The sequence below is a fragment of the Lipotes vexillifer genome, unplaced genomic scaffold (genome assembly GCF_000442215.2).
Source record: "Lipotes vexillifer unplaced genomic scaffold, Lipotes_vexillifer_v1.1 scaffold691, whole genome shotgun sequence".
Classification (NCBI taxonomy): Eukaryota; Metazoa; Chordata; class Mammalia; order Artiodactyla; family Lipotidae; genus Lipotes; species Lipotes vexillifer.
Window position 1 is genome coordinate 4680482 of NW_006788040.1, and position 26481 is coordinate 4706962.

General features: G+C 47.7%; 1 protein-coding gene across 2 annotated transcripts in view; it reads left to right on the forward strand.

Annotated features, from left to right (window-relative positions):
- The window catches only part of OSBP2 (oxysterol binding protein 2), a 150292-nt gene that overhangs the window by 15273 nt on the left and 108538 nt on the right, over positions 1 to 26481 (forward strand). For both annotated transcript variants that reach the window (XM_007461205.1, XM_007461206.1), the window contains exon 2: positions 12421 to 12629. In XM_007461205.1, coding sequence (XP_007461267.1) covers positions 12421 to 12629 — 209 coding nt within the window. The remainder of the gene's footprint in view (positions 1 to 12420; positions 12630 to 26481) is intronic.

Genomic DNA, 26481 nt, shown 5'->3' on the forward strand with positions numbered 1-26481 from the left:
GGATGTTCTGAATGTCAGGGTTTTTCTAACAGTGAATGCGTAATGAGTGAAAACCTCCTGTTGAACCCCACACTCCTGTTTAACCAGTCCAGTCAAGGAAGCAGGGCTGGATTTGCCAGAGGATGAAGACATACTTGAGGTCTCTTTCAGGGGTAGTCACGCCGGGGACTATCTTTCTAGAGTTGAGGAACCGTGTGGTGGGGAGACCCCTCTCTGCTGACAGGGCCCTTCCCTTGTTCAGTCCAAATGGAGGGGAGACAGAAGGCACACTCTTGCTGGATGCTGTGAGGGCCCAGTGAGATAGACTATGCCACAGAGGCCCCGACCTCATCTGTCTTGCTCACTGATCTGACCCCAAGGCCTGCCCTGCCATGTAGACTGAACAAAAGAATGAACATGCCCCGCAAGGGTGATGGTTGTTTTAAACTCAGCCTCCGTTTGGGAGTCTGTGACTGTGCTGTGGGGACTTTGGTTTTGCAGGCTGCTGTCACGGTTTGACAGGAGCTGAGCTGCTGTTTCTGCTTCCGTTGAAGCTTGGTGGGAGTTACTTTTACGTAAGATTATTTCATCTAATATTAACGTCAGTGCCTATAATACCGGAGCCCATGAAGGGAAGTAGAATTCCTGAATAAATTATGTCTCATCATCAGCTCTATAAACTCGTATAGTAATATGTGCATTTAAATTTGTAATTGTCCTTAGTGTGTTAAATTTCAACTTCAGTGTATTCTTAATTGACCTCTAATCCCTGGCATTTCAGTCTTTCTCTTGTCTTGGTAACTGATTTTCTTTTTTAGAGCCTCCTTTGCTTGGTGTAACATTTTTAGGGGGTATGTTTTAGTGCTGCTGAACATTTAAGCTCACAGATCACTTGTAAAAGGAAGAATCTAGGTTGCTGGGACACCCTGTAGATTGTGGCTGCAGCTACAGAGATTGTGTGCTGATTTAAAAAAATCAAATCCGTTCAAGTATCCTGAATGTGTAGGCGCAGGACTGTGCTCAAAATAGATCCCGCCCTGTGCCCTAGGGACCCGTCATCTCGTTCCTTGATTCCCGAGACACTCAGCACATAGCCTTGTGCGCTGGCTCACAGGGGCTCGTCACCAAAGTCCTTCATCGCTGCTGTTGGCTGTCGCTGTACACAGGGAAGAATTTAAAATGCGATAGATTTTAAATGGCTTTTATTTTTTACTGTGGAAATTTTCAAACGCATAAAAGTAGATGATGGCCCATCACCCAGTGTTAGCAAGTCTCACTGTAAGGTCAGTCTATGGCCTCCCCACCCTCAGTTAACTTGAAGTAAGTCGCAGACATCTTTTACTTAATTCTAAGAATTAAGTTAAAAAATAAGTTAGGGCTTCCCTGGTGGCGCAGTGGTTGAGAGTCCACCTGCCGATGCAGGGGACACGGGTTCATGCCCTGGTCTGGGAGGAACCTGCATGCCGCGGAGCGGCTGGGCCCGTGAGCCATGGCCGCTGAGGCTGCGCATCCGGAGCCTGTTCTCTGCAACGGGAGAGGCCACGATGGTGAGAGGCCCACGTACTGCAAAGAAAAAAAAAAAGTTAAAAAATAATTTTAATAATAATGAATATTTGTAAATATTTCATTATGTATCTCTTTAGAGATGAAAGTTTCTTCAAAATTAACCTAAATGGCATTAAAATGCCTAAAAATTTAACAATTCCTTAATGTTATCAAATATCCAGTCAATATTAAAATTTCTCCATTGATTTCTCTTTAATAAAAAAAATTTTGTAGGCATTCAATAGATATTTATTGAATGAAAGTTTCTTTAAATTCTATAGTGCTTTACAATTTTCAAAAGTTTTACATGCATGATTTCATATAATCCCGTAATAAAATTTCCCCATTAGTTAAAAAATTTTTTTTTTCCAGTACGCTGTAAACACTGATACAAAGCTACCATCCAATCCGTGGACCCTGTTCATATTTTGCCAGTTGTCCCAATAATGTCCTTTCGAGGTAGAAGATCCAGTCCAGAATCATAGATTGCATTTGGTTGTTGTATCTTGTCACTTTAGTTTCAGTCTGGAACAGTCTTCCATTTTCCCTTGTCTTTCATGACCTAAACGTTTTTGATAAATTCAGGCCAGTTACTTTGTAGAATCCGCCTCAATTTGGGATTGCCTGGTGTTTCCTTATGTTTAGATTCAAGTCCTGCATTTGTGGCAGAAATACCACAGGATGCATACTGTGTCCTTCACAGTGCATCATATCAGGAGGCACATGATGTTGATTTGTCCTACCACTAGTGATCATCATTTGGTTAAGATGGTGTTTGCCAGCTTTCGCCACTGTAAAGTTAATTTTATAATTACTAATTAATGACTAATTAGAAAGTATTTTTATGGGGAGACACCTTAAGGCTATGTAAAACCCTGTTCGTCAACAAATCTCCCCACTGATTTTTAAAAAAATATTTATTTGCTTGCACTGGGTCTTAGTTGTGGTAGGCAGGCTCCTTAGTTGTGGCATGCATGTGGGATCTAGTTCCCTGACCAGGGATCAAACCTGGGCCCCCTGCATTGGGAGCTCAGAGTTTTATCTACTGCGCCACCAGGGAAGTCCCTTCCAACTGATTTTTACCACCCTTTGGTGATTCTTGCCTGAATCTATTATTACTTTGATGGTTGCCAATTGGTGATTTTCTAATAACATCATTCCTTCTATATTTATTAGTAGGCATTGTATTATAAAGAAGAGCTTTTAATTTATCCATTTATTTATATCAGTGTGAACCCATGGATTTCTAGATTATCCAATGGGTTGTTATCTGTAATTATCATTTATTTTGACACTCAAATTGTCCTGGTTTGGGGTAAGAGGAGTCCTTTTAAACTGGCTCCTGTGTCCTTTTGACATTCCCTATTTGAACCCTCCTTCCTTTTTTTGTACAACAGAATGATCCTGGTTCTTCTGTACTGGAATCTGCCATTTCTCCAATGAGCCCTGGTTCCTTTTAGTGGAAAATGGTATCTAGAAGCCAAACACTGTGTGCTAGGTGGGCTCATTGTCATTGGGATGTTATTGCTTCTAGGCTCTCTTTGTGGATAGAGGTAGTTTTTTCTTGCCTTTCTCTTCCATGTTTCCAACTTCAGACTCTGACAGTAAGAGATCTGGCTCCCATTATCCTCAATATATTTACTTATTTGCTCAGTCCCTTGTATGAAAACACCTTCCTGGTCACGTTGGCCGAACCTCCTCTGTTCCTTTGCAGCCAGTCGTGCTGGCTGAGTTATCTCGACGTTGGTATTGCTGATCTTGGTGGCGGTCTTGGCCAAACCCCTCTGCCACAGGGCCTAGCTGCACTGTCTGAATCCCCACAGCTTAGTTTCTCCTGGGAAAGGAGAAGGGGCTCCCCAGCCTCTCTTGATTTATGGGTTCTTCTTCTCTCTTTCTCTTTTTCCCCTTGCAATTTATTTGTTGAAGAAACGGGGTCATTTGTTCTGTAGTTTCACACAAACTGGATTTTGCTGATTGCATCTCCATAATGTTATTTATCATACTCTTCTATCTTCTTTATTTCCTGTAAACTGATAGCTAGGGATTCCATCAGAGTAAGATTAAATTATACTGGCAGAATGGTTGGTTCATGGATATATTGAAAAGGGGCATGTATTGGCTGGTTCTTTCTTTCCCCCTCCCTTCCTTCCTTCCTTCCTTCCTTCCTTCCTTCCTTCCTTCCTTCCTCCCTCCCTCCCTCCCTCCCTTCCTTCCTTTCTTTCCCTCCCCTTCCCCCCTCCCTCCTTCTCTCTCTCTCTCTGTCTCTTTCACGCACACATATGCGCACAAATATCAGAGGCCATCGTTGACAGTTTTCTAGACCCATTAGTTTATTACAGTTTGCAAAATGCTGATATTCTGTTATTGCCTTTTTCAGTTATTAGAGGGAATAATTCTATAGAGAGAAACTTCCCCTCATCAACCATTAGGTTACCCAATGGTTTAGTTAATATGGAAATGGTAGAAAAATGCCCCATGCTTTCTTTTTTTTTTTTGTGGTACACGGGCCTGTCACTGCTGTGGCCTCTCCCGTTGCGGAGCACAGGCTCCGGATGCACAGGCTCAGTGGCCATGGCTCACACGCCCAGCTGCTCCGTGGCATGTGGGATCTTCCCGGACCAGGGCACGAACCTGTGTCCCCTGCATCGGCGGGCGGACTCTCAACCACTGCGCCACCAGGGAAGCCCCCCCCATGCTTTCTTTTATTCACCAATTATCAAACAAATAAATGGGTCCCTAGCATCCCTCCAAGGTTACTGATGACTTACTTTTTCAGCTTTATTATGAACTCCTTGACTTGATGTCTTTTAATGTATTACAGCTGTTATTCTTGTTCTAATCTTTGAGAGATAATTCACATACCATGCAAATAATCCATTTAAAGTGTACAACTTAATGGTTTTTAATATATTCACAGATATGTACAACCATCACTAAAGTCAATTTTAGAACGTCTTCATCATCTTCAAAAGAAACCCCATACCCTTTAGCTACCACTCCCGTGCTCTCCCAGCCGTGTGCTCCCAGTCCTAAACAACCACTCCAATCCTTTCTGTCTCTCTGTATTTCCCTATTCTGGACATTAATATGGATGGAATTATACAATATGTGGAATTTTGTGCCTGGCTTCTTTCACTTAGCATAATGTTCAAGGTTCAACCAAGTTGGACCCCATTGTATGAATCTTTTTTTGTCCATTCATTCATTGATGGTATTGTTTCTACCTTTTAGGTGTTATGCATAATGCTATTATAAATGTTTGTGTAGAAGTTTTTGTGTGGGCATATGTTTTCACTTCTCTTGGGTGTATACCTCAGAGTGGAATTGTTGGGTCATGTGGTCACCCTATGTTTAATCATTCTTTAGTGTTTTTGAGTATGTCTCTTTGGATAACTTTTTCAGTGGTTCTTCTAAATATTACATTACATACACATGACTTATCACAGTCTGCTGATGTCATTTTACCAGTTTTAGTGAAGTATAGAAACCTTACCTCCTTGTAAGTTCCTTTACCCTCCCCCATTTACAGCATAATTGTCTTAAATATTTCCTCTACACACATGTAGAACCACATCAGACAGTGTTTTAATTTTTGCTTCAGCCATTAAAACATTCATCCATTTTCTACTTGACAAGACCTTTTTAGTCTAAATTTGAGATCTAAAGCATTTGTGCAATATTCTGTGACAGGCTTTCCACTTAATAATCTGAAGAACCACCTTAGGTGTCACTGAGTAGTTCATGATATTCTGATATTTTGATGGAACCGCAAAAAGCGTCTAATGGATTTTCAGTCAGTGATATTGATGGAGTGGGGTGGTGTTACCCCCATTACTCCACCTTTAGCATGTGAGGTTGGCAGAACTTCCGGTGTGGGCCGAGCCTGGATCATCTCCCTGGGTTTGTTCCTCTGCATGTAACACAAATGCATTAATTCACTCTGCCAGCCCAACATCTCTGAGCTCCCACCATGTGTCACGTGTGTGGGGACAAGACAGGCCAGGTCTGTGGCTCACGGAACTTATGTTCTAGCTTGTAAGCGGCAAATACAAGCAATGACCGGGTAAAGCAGAACATTTTTTCTGGATGGAAACCCCAGTTTTCTCCTTGAGAAGAGCCCTGTGCTGGTGGCAGAGAAACTGAGTTCTGGTGCTGGCTTTGTTGTTTATCAGCTCTATGGATGGGGGCACATGATTTACCTTTTCCTGGCCTCCTCTCTTTTCTTGGATATAAAATGAGGCTAATTTCCTCCTACAGGTGACTGCCATATAGAATATACTTGCTAAATATTTGCTGAACAAATCAATGTCTGCTTTGCCCACTTTCTGGACCCTTGCAAGGATCAAAAGACTCATGTTTGTGACAGACTCTTACAGAAAGTGAGGTACTACCTGGATATAAGTTGTCTTGATAAGTGTGCTGTCTTTTATAAATTACTGTCATCCTTCATTTGTGTAAAAATGTAGCCTCGTGAATTTCAGTAACTGGAGGATGGATCCTGAGTCTCCTTTTTAGTTTTTATTCTAAAAATTACATTAGAAATATCCTTCCTGTAGAACTTGTAGCAGCATTTATTTAACATTTCTCAAGGGAAACTCTAAATGGCGAAGAATGAGGCCAGAAGCAAAATGAAATGGGGTCAGGTCTCGTAGTGATAGTCTCATCTCTGGAAGCAAACACTGCACTGTAGATGCTTCTGTTTGATGGGCCATGTCTAACACTTGCTGTGTCGAGCATTTTCTAAATAGAGCCACCAGCTTTGGTGACTTTTGAGAGCACACGTGAAGCCTGGTGGACAAGTCTGTGCAGCCCTGTGGGTAAGAGGCAGGGCTGTGTGTGGGTGGGCCTCGCTCTAGTGGCGCGGTCCCCTTTGGGAGCTCCACTGAGCTGCCCACATCTTTGAGGCTCACCCTCCGCATCTGGAACAGAGAGGTGACATTCCTGCCTTTCTTGTCACATCTTAAATGGCTAACCTGTGTGAGACACTTCTAAGGTATGCCCTCGAGATGGGGTAGTTAGAACAAACAGCTGTGCTTCATTACTTAGACCTGGAAGGGTCCTAACAGTATCCCCTTGGCCCAAGAGACAGAAGAACCGAACTCTGCTGTTTTCTCCTGCCCGCGTCTCTTACAACCTTCCTCACTGCCATCCCCACCTTCCGACATCCCTTCTGTGGCTGCTGCTCATGTGTACCAGCAGGTTCTTAGTTGAGAATAACAGTAAACCAGCTCTGGATATGTTAAACAAACTAACAAAAAAAAGGTATTTACTGGGAGGATCTTCATTTGCTCACAGAATCCCTGGAAAGGCAGAACAGAGATCTCAGAGGAGAGGTGAGAAGAAGGCAGGCTCAAAGTCGTGTCACAGAACCATCCCGGCAAGGACATTGCCACTGGGGCCCTGCTACCTCTGCTGCCACTGAGAAACAATTGTTGCTGCTGCCACCACTGCTAGCAAAGAATTCTCCCCATTCCTGTTCTTTTCTTTTGGCCACAAGACTTGCGGGATCTTAGTTCCCAGACCACAGACTGAACCCGGTCCTTCGGCAGTGAGAGCACGGAGTCCTAACCACTGGACTGCCAGGGAATTCCCCCCATTCCTGTACTTTTAAATGTAAACTTTTAATAAAGTACAATATACAGAGAGGAAAGTGGGCAAATCACACTGAATAAGCTCTGCCCCGCTGAAGAAATAAAACATGACCATCCCTCCAGGAGTCCTCCCATGTCCCCTTCCAGTCACTGCTCCCCCAAGGGTAACTGCTGTCTGGACTTCTCACCCCAGAGCTTTCTTTTGCCTGTTACTGTACTTTTTATCAGTGGAATCACACAATACGTCCTCTTGGTGTCTGACTTCTGCTCAACATTATGTTTGTGAGGTTCTTGCAGGTTGTTATGTGCAGTTCTAATGATTTTATTCTCATTGCTGTATAATAATACATCACCATTGGATAAACCACCAAACAAATAAACCATTTGTTTATCCGGTCTAGTGTGGACAGATGTGTGTGTTGTTTTCAGTTCTCGGTTATTAGGAAGATGCTGTGGAAGTTCTGGAACATGTACACGTGTGCACAATCCCGAGTGGGGAGTTCTGTAGGAGCAGAATTGCTGGATCGTGGGGCATGTGTATGTTTACTGATAACTGATGACATTGAGCACTGCTTTGTACGTTCGTGAGCCATTTAGATATCCTCTTTTGGGAAGTGCCTGCTTAAATCTTTCGCCCATTTTTAAATTGGGTTGCTGGCCTCTTTATTACTGATTTTAGGAGTTCTTTGTATTTTCTTGACACAGGTTCTTTGTTGGGTACATTTATTGTGAATAACTCTCCCAATCAGTGGCTTGTATTTTCCGAGTGTATGTTTTGCATCTCTAGATCCAGATTTTAAAACCTCTGCAAACACACAGGATTCGCCTGGTTGCTAGGGATCCCAGACAGCAAACATCACACCTTGTTTGCAGTCACAGGATTGCATTCCAAGATGATGTAGCCTCTGGGGAGGTGCCTGGGTCAGGACTCAGCCACACACAGCAGACATGACTCTGACTAGTGTGAGCAGAAGGCTGTGTGGCCAGGGGCGGGGTCATTTCCCACTCGCTGGGAGGGCTGGAGGAGCGGGCTGGAAGGAGTCAGGAGCAGTCTGGGCCCCCAGACTCTCACCACCTCTGCTGTGATGGGGCGAACTGCTGATACCACTGCAGGGAGCCCTGGAATCGGGGGCTGCCAGAGCACACGCCCTCTGTCGCAGTTCCTGCCACCACGATGGATGCCTTTCCTCTTGCTCACTTTCACATTTAGGTTTTGTGTGAATGCATGTCGTCAGTGGAAACTGATTCCTTGGAATCTTTGATGCAGGTCGTTATTGGCTGTCTAGCCACTATGGTGTCGGAAGAGGGGAAACTTCCGAGCAGGACGGGCAGCTTTGGGGCAGGGCTGCTCCAGTAAGGAGAGGAGCTGTGCGGGTGCTGTGGTGCTGAGTATTCTAGGCGGGAACTGTGTGGAGGGTGAGGTGCAGCCCTGTGGTTGGTGTGCTCAGCTGATGAACAGGCTCAGCTGCATGTGAAGTTCCAGAAGGTCATTCCTCCACCCATCTGTTCAGCCATTGTGTTTAGTGTCCTAGGCTGCTGTGATAAAGCATGAAAAAGTGGGTGGCTTAAAACAAAGGAAATATATAGTCTCATACTTGTGGAGGCTAGAAGTCCAAAGTGAAGGTGTCAGCAGGGCTGTGCTCTCTCTGAAGGCCCTGGAGGAGAGTCTGTCCCAGGCCTGCCTGGCCTCTGATGTTGGCTGGTGATCCTTGGCATTCCCTGGCTTGTAGATGCATCACTCCCATCTCTACCTCCCTCCTGTTTCTGTGTCTGTTCCTCTTCTTATAAGAACACCAGTCTTATTGGACTAGGGCCCACCCTAATGACCTCATCTTAACTTGATTATATCTTCAAAAGCCATATTTCCAAATAAGGCCACATTCACAGGTGCTGGGGGTTAGGACTTCAATCAATCTCCCTGGGGGGCACAATTTAGTTCACTTTTATGCCCATCGTCAACCCAGGCCTTGGCTGGACCCTCTCCTTTGGCTGCTCCAGATCCCTGGGCTTTCCCAGAGCCACAGCGCTCTGGGTTAGCCTGACCCTCCTCCTAGTCTGTGCTTGGCAGAATCCCTCACTGTTTGAGACACTGCTCCAGTGTATGCCTTGACCCCTCTAGGACAAGAAAGGGTCATTCTGGGCTTCCCTGGTGGCGCAGTGGTTGAGAGTGCGCCTGCCGATGCAGGGGACATGGGTTCGTGCCCCGGCTGGGAAGATCCCACATGCCGCGGAGCGGCTGGGCCCGTGAGCCGCGGCCGCTGAGCCTGCGCGTCCGGAGCCTGTGCTCCGCAACGGGAGAGGCCACAGCAGTGAGAGGCCCGCGTACCGCAAAAAAAAAAAAAAAAGAAAAAAAAGAAAGGGTCATTCGGTTTCCTGAGATTTAACCGCCAGCAGCTTATCCTTTCATTTTGATTTTAAAGCCAACTTTTAACTGATAACCGATATGTATGTAGCATACAATATATTGTATGTGTGTAACAGACACATAGAAAAATAGGTAAATTACAAGAGTGTAACTCAATGAAGTTTTATAAAGCTACACCCCCTTTGTTTTGAATTTATTTCCCTCTGCTTATTAAATAGTACCTTGCAATTTATGGGCCTGTCTCTTTCACAAAGCGGAATGTCCTTTGAGGCCAGAAAATGTGTCTTATTTACCTTTATATCTACCACCTCTCCAGTTTCTAGCACAATTCCTGTATATGGTAACCCATAGGAAGTACTTGCCAAATTAGCATTTAGAAGATCGGAGAGGAATTTACCAAGTGAAGCAGAGTCAGCTTGAGCAAGCATTAAACCGAAGTCTCATACAAGGCTGAGTGCTTTGCTCCAAATTAGTAGCCTTTGTCTTTCTATGTGTCTGAGTTAAAACTTGTTGCCTGTCAAATTTTTTTCTTGCCTGTGGACATTTTTGTGTGTGTGTGAAGGTCCTCCAGAATGCATAGCCCAAGGCAAGGATTAAAGAGTTGACACTTTCCATCGACAGATGAATGGATAAAGATGTGGCACATATATACAATGGAATATTACTCAGCCATAAAAAGAAACGAAATTGAGTTATTTGTAGTGAGGTGGTTGGACCTAGAGTCTGTCATACAGAGTGAAGTAAGTCAGAAAGAGAAAAACAAATACCATATGCTAACACATATATATGGAATCTAAAAAATAAATAAATAAAGTGGTTCTGAAGAACCTAGGGGCAGGACAGGAATAAGGACGCAGATGTGGAGAATGGACTTGAGGACACGGGGAGGGGGAAGGGTAAGCTGGGACGAAGTGAGAGAGTGGCATGGACATATATACACTACCAAATGTAAAATAGATAGCTCGTGGGAAGCAGCCGCATAGCATAGGGAGATCAGCTTGGTGCTTTGTGACCACCTAGAGGGGTGGGATAGGAGGGTGTGAGGGAGATGAAAGAGGGAGGAGATATGGGGATATATATATATGTATAGCGGATTCACTTTGTTATAAAGCAGAAACTAACACACCATTGTAAAGCAATTATACTCCAACAAAGATGTTAAAAAAAAAAGAGTTGACACTTTGAGAGATGCAGTCGAAGGGCAGTGAAGCAGAAATGGGGAGGGGGAAGATGGAAGTGGCAATGATGCAGTGTGTTTCCTTTGCTGGATGTCACTTCACAGCGAGCGGCAGAGACACAGCGGGCCTGGTGCACATACTCCTCCAGAAGACACACGAGGAGAAAACGCACCACTCAGCAGTCCGCAGAGGCGCAAGTGGAGGGAGGATGTATCTTCCCCATTCACTCTCATCTCCCGTTTCCCACTGTCATTTTACGAGAGTCCAGAAGTGGAGGGACATTTGGGCAAGGAGGAGGCACCGACTGAGAGATAGAGGGAGGTGGTAGAGGGAACCTGGGGAGGTGCACAAGGTTTGTGTCCAGCACGCTCCACACCTTGCGCTACTCAGGTCCGTGCATGCCTTCATTGGTATCTGCTCTCCCACTGCAATGGGGGGACCACCACCCTCTGAGAGAACAAAGACACGTTGACCCTCCCTGGGAGGGGACGTGGCGAGTCTAGTCAGCGACAGGGTCCCCTTCCTGGTGGCCAACTGGGGTCGCCTGGAAGACTGAAGCAAGAAGGTTGTGAAACAGGCTCCTTCGGTGTTGCTGTGGCTCGTCCTGATGCTGTGGTCGACATTCATCCTCTTCTTCCTCCACCACCCCTTCTGAACCCTCTTCACTCTCTGCTAGCACCATGCAGATTTTCAACTGCACAGGGGGTTGGGTTGTTCAAGGGTCAACTGCATATCATCTTCCCTAAGGAATGTAACCAAAGCAAGAGAGAATCAGAAACAGTAGTTCAAATGAAAGATAAATGTCTTCCTGAGTGTCAAGTCATCTGACTTTGGAACTGGTGGAAGAGTCAAGGAAGTAATAACAGATGATGAACAGCCAGGGAGTGTAAGTGAGCATTAAAGAGCAGCAGAAGTGCCAAATGAGCTCCGGCACTGGCAGGGTTACGTGCTGACCAGTTGCTCTTTCTTTTCCCACATCCTCTGTGGAAAGAGCTTTGGTACGTCGTGGGGGAGGGTGGGGTAAGAGTGGTGTCTGAATTTCCTTTGAGTGTCTAAAGGGGTGAGTTAAGTAGATACAGTCATGATAGTTGGATCTCACTTTTCAGACACTGGTCACAGTTGGAAATGGCCCACACTTTAGTCACCTCCGCTTCTCTTTACCTTGGTTCCATTAGCTCCATGACCTTGTAACCAGCCAAGGGTCAGTCCCTTGTCTCAAGGGGTACTGTGTCAGCCCAGCCATTGCCTTCATCTCCTGGGGCCAGAGGAAAATGGTGGCATCCTTGCCCTGCAGATCTCAGTTCCCAGGTCACTCCTGGCAGTGTGTGTGGGGGCCTCCAAGTCTACCCCCTGGGGTTCCGGGTCTCTAGTCTCAGTTTGAGTGGCAGGTGCCCACCCTGATCCATCTCTGTGGTTCTGAGACTTGGTGGAAAGAGCCTGGGATGGAGTCAGGGGTCTATGCTGCCTAGTAGGACGCTGGCAGTCACCCCTCTCCATTTCCTGGTATCTGCAAGGGCTCAGACCACAGCAGGCATGCCCTGTATGTGGCACTGACACAGGCCCTCCTCCCTCTGCCACTCTCCCCACTGAGACCCCCCCCACAAGCCAAGCCCCTACCAGTCAATCCCGAGAGGCCTTATTTCCCATCTCCCGTGCCAGCTCCAAGGGTCTGAGATTCCAAGGATGTGCCTTGAGGCTTTTATTCAGTCTAGGACTATTGAGTTTGGGAGCCTCACCCCATCCCTTCTCTTGCATCCCACAGAAATCAGGGTGAAATGGCCCACACCTGCCGTGGCACCATCAACCTGTTCACTGCGCACTTTGACACGGAGGACTCTTGCGGTATCGTGCTGACCAGTGGGGGCAGGACCTACCACCTCAAGGCCGGTTCAGAGGTGGAGCAGCAGCAGTGGATCACCGCCCTGGAGCTGGCCAAGGCCAAGGCTGTCCGCTTGATGAGCAGCCAGTCAGGTAGCGAGTGCTTGGTGTGGCGGGAGTATGTGCAGTGTCGTGGGTCTGGAGAGAGTGGGAACTGAAAGTGTTTGGAGGCCAGTGGTGACCAGGCTAGTTCAGACCAACCTCGGAAGGTCAGGGTGCGTGTTTGCCCTTCCCACTCAGCTCCGTGCGTCCTCAACAGTGGGATGTTAGGTGGTCAGGGTGGCTGGCAGTTCTCGGGATGGAAATGTTGAGGTGGGCAGGGCTGTGTGTGTCTTTCTTTGGACAAGTCTGGTTCCTGGGCTTCAGCAGAACTTTCGGATGCTGCAGTGGGTCAGTTCCAGAAGCAGAGTCGAGGTGGGAGACCAGGATGGTGCACTTGTGCCTCAGGCCAGACTTTTTTCGAGGTCCATTTGGAGATTGAAAACCATTTAGCCAGAGATGCTGTCTTTGCCAAGATGGAGGGTCAGCTCAGAAGTCCTGAGCAAGACATTTTATTTTTTACTTTAATACATTTTAAAAAATATGTATTGTCTTTATAAGATTCATAAACCAATGGTTTCAAAGCATATGCAGTGAAGTCTGCCCTTGACTCTTATCCCCAGCTACCCACCCTGTTCTCCCACCCAGGGGCAACCAGAGCTACCAGTATCTTATGTCTTTACATGTGTATTCAAATAAGTACTTATATTAAATTCAGTCCCCCACCTTGCTTTTTTTTCCACTTAGCAATAGTATATCTTGGAATTTTTTCCTATAAATACATAAAAAGCTTCCTCCTTGTTTTTACAACAGTACAGTACTTCATTGTATGAATGTACCCTAGTTTATGTAACCTATAGCCTGTTGATGAACATTTAGGTTGTTTCTTTAATTTGCTATGACCCGCCACGCTGCAGTGAGTAACCTTACATTTCATTTCAGGTGTGTACAAGAATAAATGAAACGTACGTCCCAGGAAGGGGGGTTGCTGGGTTGGTGGGACTGTGCATTTGTAATTCTGAGACACTGTCACTCTGCCTCCCACCTGGGTCGTACCAGTAGATGCCTGCAGCCCTCTGTAAGAATGCTGGCCTCCTTAGAGCCTTGCCCACCCAGAGCAATAGCAGGTTTCTGATGGGTGAAAACTGGGACCACACATACGGAGGGAAGGACTGGGAAGCTGTGATCCTTTTGAAGTTATAAGCACAAGGTGTGTGTTTATATAGACCTGTGTGTTTTTCTTTTTATATAAATTTATTTATTTTATTTATTTTTGGTTGTGTTAGGTCTTCATTGCGCGCGGGCTTTATCTAGTTGCGGTGAGCGGGGGCTACTCTTCGTTGCAGTGTGTGGGCTTCTCATTGTGGTGGCTTCTCTCGTTGTGGAGCACGGGCTCTAGGCGCTTGGGCTTCAGTAGTTGGGGCACACGGGATCAGTTGTTGGGGCACACGGGCTGTAGAGCACAGGCTCAGTAGTTGTGGCGCATGGGCTTAGTTGCTCCGCAGCATGTGGGATCTTCCCAGACCAGGGCTCGAACCCATATCCCCTGCATTGGCAGGCGGATTCTCAACCACTGTGCCACCAGGGAGTCCTAGAGTAGAGCACAGCTCAGTAGTTGTGGCGCATGGGCTTAGTTGCTCCGCAGCATGTGGGATCTTCCCAGACCAGGGCTCGAACCCATATCCCCTGCATTGGCAGGCGGATTCTCAACCACTGTGCCACCAGGGAGTCCTAGACCTGTGTGTTTTTTAAAGAGGCAGGGCCCCAGGTGAGAAGGAGTCACAGCCCCTGTTCTCCAGGATTGTCTCCAAGGCTGGTCCGGGAGATAGTGAGTCCTGTGGAAGGAGCTCTAGCACAAAGTAGGTGGAGGGGCTAGTGACATCAGTCATTGTGCCCCATACTCAGTCTCCCTGCATTGGGGTCTCTCCCCCAGCACTAGCTTCTCAGTGCACATGGAAGGTCATTGACTATCAGTCTGACCTTCTCTTTTAGTCTCACCCATTTGGAGCATGAGTCCCTCCATGATGACTCTTTTTCTTGGGGTCAGCACTCTGTGGCTTGGGTGTGTCAGCAGTGATGCTGAGCTTGGCCAGGGGTCCCCAGGGTACCACTGCATTTCCCAGTGAAGGAGGGTGTTTGGGGGCATCTCAGGTATGGGCTGTATTGAGACCCCCAGCAGGACCTGTGGTCTCAGTTTGGATGCTTGTAGCAAATGATGTAGCTAGTGTTGTGGCTGGGCTCGGGACAACTCCATTGGCCAAGTGCAGGAACATTGCTGGTTGTGGAAGAACTAGCTTCCTCTTAGTAGCTTCTAAGTAAAATCAATCAATCAATCAATCATTGCCTCATTTTTAGGAACTTCTTGAAAATAATGTAGCAGGTAGCACCTACTGGATTCATCATTCTGGAACAATTTTCCTGGGACAGCCAGCAGCAGGGGTTTCTTTTGCAGCTGGTATGGAAGTACTGTTAACTCAGCTGACAGTGCTAGGGATTGCTAGCCTGCACTTCCTCCAGGAGAGTCTGGGACCCCTGAGAGAGCAGCCTCAGGCGCACATTCCTTCATTTCATGTCCTTTAGGCGTGGTCAGAGGCTGGAGATGCACCACATGTCTTGTGTTCCCAAGGGGTTAGCCTTCTGGGTAAGGACACAGGACAGACATTCAGGTACAACTCAAGGTAACACATGCTACATGTCAGTGAGACGTGGTAGGATTCCTCTCCTTTTGGTGTCTTGAAGCACAAATAATTTTACTGAAGAGAAAACACATATGGCAAATAAGCACATGAAAAGGTGTTCATTATCATTAGCTGTTAGAGAAATACAAATTAAGATCACTGTGAGATATCACTACACATTATTAGAACAGCTAAAATAAAAAATAGCGATAATACTAAATGCTGGTGAGGATCCATCATAAGTTACTGGTAGGAATATAAAATGGTACAGCCACTCTGGAAAACATTTTGGCCATTTCTTAAAAAACTAAACATGCAATTACTATATGACCCAGGAACTACACCCTTGCATATTTATCCTAGAGAAATGGAAACTTATGTTCATGCAAAAACCTGTACACAAATGTTTATAGCAGCATTATTTTTTAATTAATTAATTAATTTTTGTCTGTGTTGTGTCTTCGTTGCTGTGCTCGGGCTTTCTTTAGTTGCGGCGAGCGGGGGCCACTCTTCGTTGCGGGGCACAGGCTTCTCATTGCGCTGGCTTCTCTTGTTGCAGAGCAAGGGCTCTAGGTGCTCGGGCTTCAGTAGTTGTGGCACGTGGGCTCAGTAGTTGTGGCGCATGGGCTTAGTTGCTCCTTGGCATGTGGGATCTTCCTGGACCAGGGATTGAACCCGTGTCCCCTGCATTGGCAGGCAGACTCTTAACCACTGTGCCACCAGGGAAGTCCCATAGCAGCATTATTTTTAATAGCAAAGTACTGGAAACTTCTCAGATGTCTTTCAGTGGATTGAACAAACCCTGGTACATCCATTGAATGGAACGCTATTTGGCAGTCACAATGAATGAACTATTGATGCGTACAATAACTTGGATGGATCTCAGAGGCATTATGCTGAGTGAAAGAAGCCATTCTCAAAAAGTTGTATGATTCCATTTATATGACACTCTGGAAAAGGCAGAAACTAGAGATGTAGAGCAGGTCAGTGGTTGCCAAGGGTGAGGGGTGAAGGGAGGGAGTGATACAAAGTTGTAGTGTGAGGAAGTGTTTTGGGGGTGATGGAATTGTTCTGTGTCCTGTGGTGAAGCTGTGTCATGAATCTATACATGCGTTAAAATGCATAGAACTGGCGAATTCCCTGGCGGTCCAGTGGTTTGGACTCAGTGCTTTCACTGCCCTGGCCTGAGTTCAATCCCTGGTCGGAAAACTAAGATCCCACAAGACGAGAAAAAAAAAAAAGCATAGAACTGTGCAGCAACAAAAAAATTGCTGTGTGTTCATTTGAAAATAAAATGCAGTTTTGACTTCTGTCTCTTCTTGGTTCTCCCCGCCCTACAGACCTGTCCAGCTTTCCCTCTCCTCATTGGCACACTGTCTTGCTGCCAGGCCAGCTTGCAAGCTGAGCCTCCTGCTTACAAACCCTCTTCGTTAGCACCCAGCCCCTTCCCACACCATGCTTCCCCTTAGGTCTGCTTCCCCTTCAAGGAGAGGCCATTCTGGAAACCCTCCCTGAGCTGGCCCCCTGCCTGGGCCAGATGCTTGCTCTCTGCCACTGGGCTCAGCCCCTCATGAGCATGCACAGTGGTGTGCTGGTTAGTGTGAGCAGGAGTTCCCGGAGCCTCAGATTCCCTGTTGGTCAGTCCACCAGAGGCTTTGACTGTGTGCCTCCCAACGTCCTTCCAATTCAAAGATTTCTAGGTCAGTGGGAGCCACCTTTCCTGGGTTCAAACCATGGCTTAGTAACTGTGTAACCTTGGGTGAGGTGCTTGCTGTCTGTTGCCTCTTTCTCTCCTCTGTAAAGCAGGCTTAATCATAGAACCACCTCTTAGAGGTGCTGTGAGGACTATCTTAGACAGTGCATGAAACGAACTTAGCACATGACTTGTCAAATGCTCAAGAAAAGTCAGCAGTAGTTATTGATAATAGTCACCTTGGCAACTTTAAAATAATACAGATTCCCAGGTCCCCCTGCAGGGATAAATCTGAATGAATGAGAGCACTGGGGACGGGGCGGGGGGTGGGGAGCGGGGAGCGGGCACCTGCATTAAAAAAAAAATCTTCCTGGATAGGATTGCCAGATTTAGCAAATAAAAGGTCAGGTCACCAACTTTCATTTGTACTTCAAACATACAGATGTTTTAGTGTAAATGTGTCCCATGCAATAGTTGGGACATACTTACACTGAAATTTGTTTATTGTAATTCAGTGTAAAGGGCGACCTACATTTCATCTACCTGCATTTAGCCGCATCCTGCGGGACTTTGATGCTCAGCCCACTTGGGTGGGTGTGGTCCAAAGTGGAACTTCTCAGTCAGAAAATAGAGAGTATCCTTTCACTTGACACAGGGGGGAGCTAGAGGGTAGTTTGTTTGCTTTCCTTGCTCCTAAATCAGTGAGTAAGGAAGCACCAGAAGTTCGGCTGGCTTGCAACATACCTCTCAGAATCATTTTCATATCTTCAGGTCCGCCTCCCAGTGGGGGCTCCAGGAGGCTGTGAGCAGTGAACCCAGAGCCGGACACCTCTCTCTCTTGGGCCTTACCTCCAGTGGGGCTAATCCAGCTCCTCAGGGGCTCTCTCTCTCTCCTGCCCTGCTCCTCAAGGCTGACCTGCCCCCACCTTGAGGTCATAGCCCTATTCTGATATCACAGCCCAGCACTTGGAATTATCCCAGGCAGCCCAGATTCTGCACTTAGGGCAACCAAGGCGGCGTTTGAGCAGGGGGTGAGGGGGCCGTTTGTGGCTGGTGGCCCTAGGGGCTGACCCTAAAGACCATCTGGGCACCCTGCCATCCTATTGCTTCGAGATGAAAATCCTCTAAAAGTTAGGACTTGGAAGGCTTTCCTGCTGTCCCTACTGGCCATGGTCCCCCAAAGTAGAAATGAGTCCCTGGGGAGTGGTGGGGGGTAATCTGGCTCTGGATCAGCTCCTGGAAAACCTGCTGCCTTTGTGCCTCAGCAGGCAAGTGGCCTGGAGAAATGGTGGTCTCGCCTTGGTCCACTCAGCACTCTTCCCATTCGAAGGAACGGCTTCCTAAACTGGGGGTTTCTGACTTGTTGGGGAGAACTGTTCCTTAGTGCTCAGAAAATCCCTGCAAGCACTGAGCCATGGCTTCTCCCGTGGCCACCCCCAGAGGCTGGGTGGGGACAGGGGTGTGCTTGTCTCAGGACAAAGGGAAAACATAGCCACATTCAAGCTATTAACCCTTGGACCCCTTAGTCCCAAGGAGGAGGAGCCCCATCCAACTTAGCTGGTCAGAAGGTGTAATGAGGTCTCTTGTGAGCTCATTAAGTTAGTAAAATATTGAGTGGCATGGATTAAACAACACACACACACATGCACACACAAACCCTGAAAAACTTCTCTCTAACTTTCGTGGGCACAAAAGCTGCTGGGGTGAGTGCATTAAAATTCTTAGGGGAGGACCACCAAGATTCTGATGAGATGATCAGATGGTGCCCATTAAAAATGGTCCCGGGCTTCCCTGGTGGCGCAGTGGTTGAGAGTCCGCCTGCCGATGCAGGGGACGCGAGTTCGTGCCCCGGTCTGGGAAGATCCCACATGCCACGGAGCAGCTGGACCCGTGAGCCATGGCCGCTGAGCCTGCGCGTCAGGAGCCTGTGCTCTGCAACAGGAGAGACCACAACAGTGAGAGGCCCGCGTACCGCAAAAAAAAAAAAAAAAAAAAAAGGTCCCCATTTTTAATATGCATTCCATACAGCGTTCCTGCTGGCCCCCCATGGATCTCATTTTGAGAAGCACGGTCTGCTCAGACTCCTGGATGGCATGCTGCAGCTGCCTTGCTTCCCCCATTTCCAAATTATGTGTTTTCCATGGAATGGGTTAAAAATTTTTTTTTTATTGAAATATAATTGACATTTACATTTACAATGTTGTTTTAGTTGGAATTGGGGTTTAATTCTGTTTTACTACCATGTATTTTTTTGGCTGCTTTGGGTCTTCGTTGCTGCCCGTGGGCTTTTTCTCTAGTTGCGGCAAGCGGGAGCTACTCTTTGTTACAATGTGTGAGCTTCTCATTGTGGTGGCTTCTCTTGTTGCGGAGCACAGGCTCAGTAGTTGTGGCTCATGGGCTTAGTTGCTCCCCGGCATGTGGGATCTTCCCAGACCAGGGATCGAACCCGTGTCCCCTGCATTGGCAGGCGGATTCTTAACCACTGCGCCACCAAGGAAGTCCCTACCACGTATTTTTTTTTAATTCACTGGAACCACAGAGACAAAATGGATGGTGTGGGGCGTTCACCAGGTGCACTTGTATCTGAATTCTTATCCCCTTTCTTCTAGATATAGATGCAGCCTTTTTCTCCATCTAAGAAGAGGGATTATGTCCGTATTGGGAGTGCTATGCCCTTCACTCATCAGAGACTCTCTATCATCCTCACTTTGACTGAGAGAGTGGGACAGTGGGTGTGAACTGTTGGTCATTGAAACTGATAGTGGTGAAGGGTGTTGCTGACCAGAGGGGTTGGCTTTTGTTTCTGTGGTGGCCCCGGGATGAACATTTAACGGTACCCCAGGAGGGGAGCCATTGCTCTTTGATGGGTCAGCAGCTCAAGGTGGGAATTCCCTGCTTGCTTTGGCTGTGAACTCGGGTCTCCAAGAGCATGAATGCCACACAGCCCTCTGAACAGATAAACAGATCTATGTCTAGTTTGGAGGGGAAGTTGGTTTCTGGTTTTGAGTCCTTTGGATTAGGCAGTGTCCAGCCTTCAGGTGTTCAGGCCTGGAGCCCCTTGTGATCTCAGCACTTCCCTCCAAGCTTCTGGCCCAGGTGGGAGGCATGACGTGTCCTGGCCCTTGGTCCTTGGCTCTCAGGTTGCAGGACACAGGGGTTGACCTCACCCTACCCCTCCAAAACATGGATGGGTCAGCCTCCCTTCCCCTCAGACTCTTCTCTGCCTTGACTCACACCTGGGCCACCTCATCCAGACCAAGGGAGGAATGAGGGGCAGTTAAGACTTCCCCTCAGTGATGCCAGGACAGGGAGCTGAGCTCACCCCATTCCACGTGCCCACCCTGGTGTTTGGAGAGAGAAAAACCTGTGCCCAATTTGAGAAATGAGGCCTTGAGGATTTTGTTAAAATAGAGGACCAGCCTCTGCATCCCGAGAGCTTGTTGCACGCCGGCCAGTGGCTTTTACTTTGCAGCTTCAGCAGCACCTTGTGTGGAGCTGTTGCTCGCTAAACGTGTCAGTTGAAAGAGGTCCAGGTAAAATCCTCAGGTAGGACAGTTGGACTCAGGGATGCTGCAGAACCCCAAGGATGGGATTTTTTAAAATCCTTTTGTTGTTATGGAAAATTTATGACATAAACAAGCGGACAGAAGTCTCAGGAACCGGCACATACTTGTCACCAGCTATCAACTCAGTCTTGTTTCTGTGCCTCTACCCTCTTCCCTAATCCTGTGTCATTTTGAATATTTGTCAATATTTCAGGATGCATCTTTAAAAGATAAGGATACCTTTTTTAAACATTTAATATTTAGTTCAAGGTACTGTTATCACATCTGCAAAATTAACAGTGCAGTGGACTGAAGTTTGTTTAAAGGAAACTTTACTCTCCCTGGTGACTTTGAGGGTGTGAGGGAACTAGAAAAGGGGGTGCAGTGCCTGAGAACGGGGGACACACTGCTTCTCTGCTTCCAGTAGAGAAGACTGGGCTTTATTCAGAGTCTGAAGGAACCCAGGGGAAAGTTAGCATCCCTCAGCTGGGAGGGAATTTTGGCCCTTCCTGAAGAAGCAGGGCTTGGCACAGAGCAGGAGGTCCTGGAAGGATGGAGACCTCTGATGGCTCGGCCTTGCCAGGGAGCCTGCAGGGTGGGGTGGGGGGGTATGAGTTGGAGTCAATTTTTAAGTGTCCACATTAGCAAAGGCAAGAGCCACCAGAAAGGAACTTAGCAAAAGGATGGTATTCTGTTGTGCAAGAGGTGTTGACAGTTTGGATTTAGATGTGATCCTGTGACCCATACAGATGGCAGAGGCTACCCCCGAGGGACTCGTGTAAATCGGTGCTAGCTGAAGAGGCTCAGGGTAACTGGGTCACCAGCGAGTTCAAATGTATGTGCACAATTCGAGCAGACTGACGCTCAGTTCTCAGAGAAACTGAGTTGGATTTTTGCAACGAGGGCAGTGTTTGTTCTGACCTCGCCTCTTCCCACAGGGCCCTCTGCCAGCCATCCCAGAGGTGGCCCCCCTATTTCAGTAGAAAAATAAGCATTCTGTAATGTTTGTATTGGAGGTGGTCTTCATAAGAGGATTAGTAGGTCAGAGTCATTTGACCAAAAAAGTAGACAAAAAAGTCACTTGTCTACATTTGGTACATTCTTACCATTAAGATGCTTTAAGCAAGAGGGAGGAGATATGGGGATATATGTATATGTATAGCTGATTCACTTTGTTATAAAGCAGAAACTAACATACCATTGTAAAGGAATTATACTCCAATAAAGATGTTAAAAAAAAATGCTTTAAGCATCATTTTCCTGCCAGGGCAATTACCCTGCTTCCTTTGTAACTAACCTTTGTAACTATAGCACTTACCTTTGTAATTACCAGATTCAGAAGGCTTATGCTTTGTTGCCATTTAGATGTTAACCTGCTCAAGGATCTGTGGGCATGAGTGCCAAGCCTCTGATGCAGGTGGGGCTGGCAGCTCATTGTGTCACTGGTTCCAAAATACAGCATGTGTCCTGAACCCAAGGTGAGCAGGGCTAGAATATCTTCCTGGGATCCTCTTGCACTTAACTTTGTCAGCTTGAGCTTTGATTTGGAGGAAAACTTTGAAAGGTCAAGGCTAGGTATTCTGGGCTGTGGAACTGGAAGGTGGGGCTCTGTTCCCCTCCCCCCACCCCCCCCACAACCCTGCCGCCCTGGGCAGTTGCTGAATCTCATTTGCATGACGGTGTGAAGGGGCGTGGCTTAGTAAAAGCAGTGCAAAATTTGGGATCCTGGCTTTGCTTTGACTCATTGTGTAACTTTTTAAAAAAATGTTTTTATTGAAGTATAGTTGATTTACAATGTTGTGTTAGTTTCAGGTGTACAGCAAAGTGATTCAGTTATATATATGTATTATCTATATATATCTGTATATATATAGACATATATGTTCTATTTCAGATTCTTTTCCACTATATATTATTACAAGATATTGAATGTAGTTCCCTGTCCTGTACAGTAGGCCCTTAGTATTTATCTATTTTATATATAGTAGTGTGTATCCGCTAATCCCAAACTCCTAATTTATCCCTCTCCCCCCCATTTACCCTTTGGTAACCATAATATTGTTTTCTATGTCTGTTTCTGTTTTGTAAATAAATTCATTTATATCTTTTTTTTAGATTACACAAATAAGTGATATCATATGATATTTGTCTTTTTCCATCTGACTTACTGCACTTAGTATGATAATCTCTAGGTCCATGCATGTTGCTGCAAATGGCATTATTTCACTTCTTCATGGCTGAGTAATATTCCATTGCATATGTATTCCACATCTTCTTTATCCATTCCTCTGTCAGTGGACGCTTAGGTTGCTTCCATGTCTTGGCTATTGTAAATAGTGTTGCTGTGAACATTGGGGTGCATGCATCTTTTTGAATTAGAGTTTTTGTCTTTTCCATTGTGTGACTTCAGATGAGGCCCTCAACCACTCTAAGCCTTAATTTCTTTGCTCTTCAAAGGGAGGAATAATGCCTATGTCCTGAGATGGTGGTGAGGGTAAATAATAACAGCAACAACAACAATAATAAAATAAAAAAACCCAGACCCTGTCCCCACCCCCCACCCACACCTGAAGGGACCAGGGCAGGGCTGGCTATCTGCTCCAAGCTGCCCTGGGAGAGGGACTGTGTGGCACAGCTGAGCAATACCAGTCGTTATTACCACCCACCAACCCTGGCTCTTCAGCTGGCTCCTTAGTCCAGTACTGGCCCGTGGCCTGTTAGGAACCAGGCAGTGAGCGGCGGGCAGGTGAGCGAGAGAAGCTTCATCTGTATTTATAGGGCACCCCATCGCTCGCATTACTGCCTGAGCTCTGCCTCCTGTCAGTTCAGCGGTGGCATTAGATTCTAATAGGAGCGCAAACCCTACTGTGAACTACGCATGTGAGGGATCTAGCTTGCGTGCTCCTTGTGAGAATCTAATGCCTGATGACCTGAGGTGGAGCTGAGGCAGTGATGCTAGCACTGAGAAGTGGCTGCAGATACAGATTATCATTAGCAGAGAGGTTTCACTGCACAGAGACCATAATAAATCAACTGCTTGCAGACTCGTCTCAAAACCCTATCAGTGAGTGGCAAGTGAAAACAAGCTCAGGGCTCCTACTGATTCTGCATTATGGTGAGTTGTATGATTATTTCATTATATATTACAATGTAATAATAATAGAAATAAAGTGCACAATAAATGTAATGCACTTGAATCATCCCGAAACCATCCCCCCACCCCCACCCCGGCCCATGGAAATATTGTCTTCCATGAAACCGGTCCCTTGTGCCAAAAAGGTTGGGGACTGCTGCCTTAGTTGACAGTAGGTCTGCCTGCAGTGGTATCATGCCTGTGGGGATGTCTCCTCACTGCACTGGAAACACCTTTATAGACAGGGACCTGTTTACTAATTCTTTTCTTTTTTTCATGGTCTTCTATTCAGGGTCAGTTGGTGGCAGGGAACAAAAACCCACTCAGGGTGTCCTCAGTAAGAGTAGAGCTTATGCAGCACCCTACAGGGACTTTCCCATGTCCCCTCTGTTACCTTTCCTTCTGTGGACTGGCTTCTTTGTTCCTCTATATCTTCATTCTCCCGGAAGCTCTGACCTGCCCTGGCTGAGCTCGGCCTCGTGGCTGCTGTCTCTGTGCCCCAGATTCAAATTCTTGGGCAAGGGAACCCGGAGTGGCTTGGAGCAGGTCCCCAGCCCTGCTCACATCAGGTGCAGCTCGGGGTGGGGGTCATGGCCACACCTGAGGGGCAACCTGAACGTGTTTAATGAGGGAGTGTGAAATCCTGCCCACTCTTCTGGGTCCCCCTGAGATGTGACCTCTTCTCTGAGCACCTCTAACCTCCGTGGAGTGGTCCCTCACTGCCACCCACAGGAGTTGGCTCAGGAAAGAGAAGGTGAGGGCAAGCAGCAGCTGGATGGGCTGTTCGTGCTCCACGTGCTCTGTGGCTGTTCTCTCCTGTGCCCAGCCCAGGCCAGGGAGCTGTGGAGAGCCAGGACCCAGCTCTGAGGGAGGTGAGGTGGGCAGGCTGGTATAACAACCACAGATTGTGGAAGGGAATCCTTGAGGGATAAGACACGTCCCCAGGAGGCAGGGGCAGGGAGCACAGAAGCTTCAGAGGCCCCTCACAGGTAGGCAGGGTTGCCAGGGAGGCCCTGTGAGCATAGGAAGAGCTGGGCCCAATGGAGGCTGGTGCCCCATCCACACACAGCACACTGGGCACAGAGTACCAGCGACGCAGGGCCTCGGTGTGATGCCTGCTCCTGGGGCCAGGCGAGCTGCCACCCTGCTCAGGAGAGGGTGCCGGTGGGTGGGGCTCCGGGCTGGTCTCCTCCCACTGTGTCTGCCCCAGTAGCTTCCCTTGTCCTGTGTCTGCTGGTCTCTTTCGAATAGGTTTGTAGAGAAACCTGTACAAAGGTTTGAAAACCATTGGTGCAGAGCTTTCACCTGAGATCGGGATTGGCTTTGAAATGGAGGCTGACCTGAGGGTGGCAAGGGCTCAGGCCAAGGCGAGGGTCAGGGCCTGGCCCTTTTTACAATCTCCCCCCTCCCCCACCCCCACCCCCAGACACACACACAAAAGGAAGCCAGTGGGGACAGCTCCCTGGAAGGCTTCCCAGACTCAGCCTGGGTTTGCATTTGACCGTGTTTAGCTGGCATTGCTCTCCAGGGGCCACCACATCTGGGTCCCTTCTCCTCCCACGGAAAGGACTGAGGCTGTACCCATGCACAGGCCCTCTGCGCCTGGAGGCAGAAGGAATATTCCGTCCAGACCCAAGGGTTTGGTGTGCACAGACCATACACTTGTGAGCCACCTCAGTCCAGGTGAGAGTGGGTTAGAGCAAAGCTGGACCAGCAGGTAGCCACATGCCGAGAGAGCCAGACCCAATGCAGCCGCCCAGGCAGGAGTCAGCCTTGGACACCGCCCTCTAGAGCAGGAGGAAATGGTTGTAATGGGTTGGTGCAGGACCAGGGCGGAGACTGCAAGCTGGGCTTCCAGTGGGCGAGTTCTGGTTTTAGGTGAAAGTGGTGGGTTTTTCTCTCCCACTGGCACCCACCTTACGTTTCTCTTTTCTCTGGAAGACAGTCGGAAACACTGGGTTGCCCGGAGATGAGGTAGCTTCTCTTGAGGAATGGAATTTCCATTTAATGAGGCTCCTGAGTTAGGGCCTTCTGCCTGCCTGGGGCGAAGTGCCACTACTGTGAGCCCATCTTTCCTCATCTCCGTTAAAGCACACGGAGTGGGGAGGTCGCACTCGCCCACGGGACGTCTTGTCACTAATGAGGCAGCTGTGTCGCAGAGAACTCCTCTTCATAGACGTTTTGTGAGTGCAGCCAGAAGTGTCACCTTCAGGACTTGGCCACAGAAACCCTTGAGCCCAGACATCCCGGAGGCAGCCCTGCTGGCTCCGGGCACACATGTGACTGGTTAGGCCTGGCTTTGAGGCCGCTGTGAGGTCTGGCTCTCCCTCTCTTCGGCTGAGTGACGTCCTCTCTGGACTTAGGTTCCTCTCTGCAGAGGGGAAACGACAAGAGCCCCTGGGCAGGTGGACAGCGGCGTGAACTCTGTGCACTGTGGGGTCTCTCACACTCGATGGCTGTTCTTATGTCATGAAGGCTTTTCTCCAGGACCCCCTCCTGACTCCCCAGCCCAGGTCTGCTTCCCACCCGCTGTGGGTGCCCTCCTGGCCCCTGGTGCCTCTCCTTTGAGCATTCACCATCGTGTGGGTATTATTCATGGTGCTCTCATCTGTTTAACGTCTAACTTCCCTGGTCATCCTGCTGCCCAGGCCGGGCTCATCTCAGAGTAGGCACGCAGAACTGTTGGGTGGATGAATGAAGGGATGGAGGGAGGGAGGGAGGGAGAATGAGTGAGAGAATGAGTGTGAGGAGTGGGTGCCTGGTGCTTTGGCCAGGCCTGGTGGCTCCTTTGGTCCGTATGCTCTGGGTGCAGGTAAATTGTGGGGGTCCTCACAGAGCCAAGTTTGAAGAGTGTCCT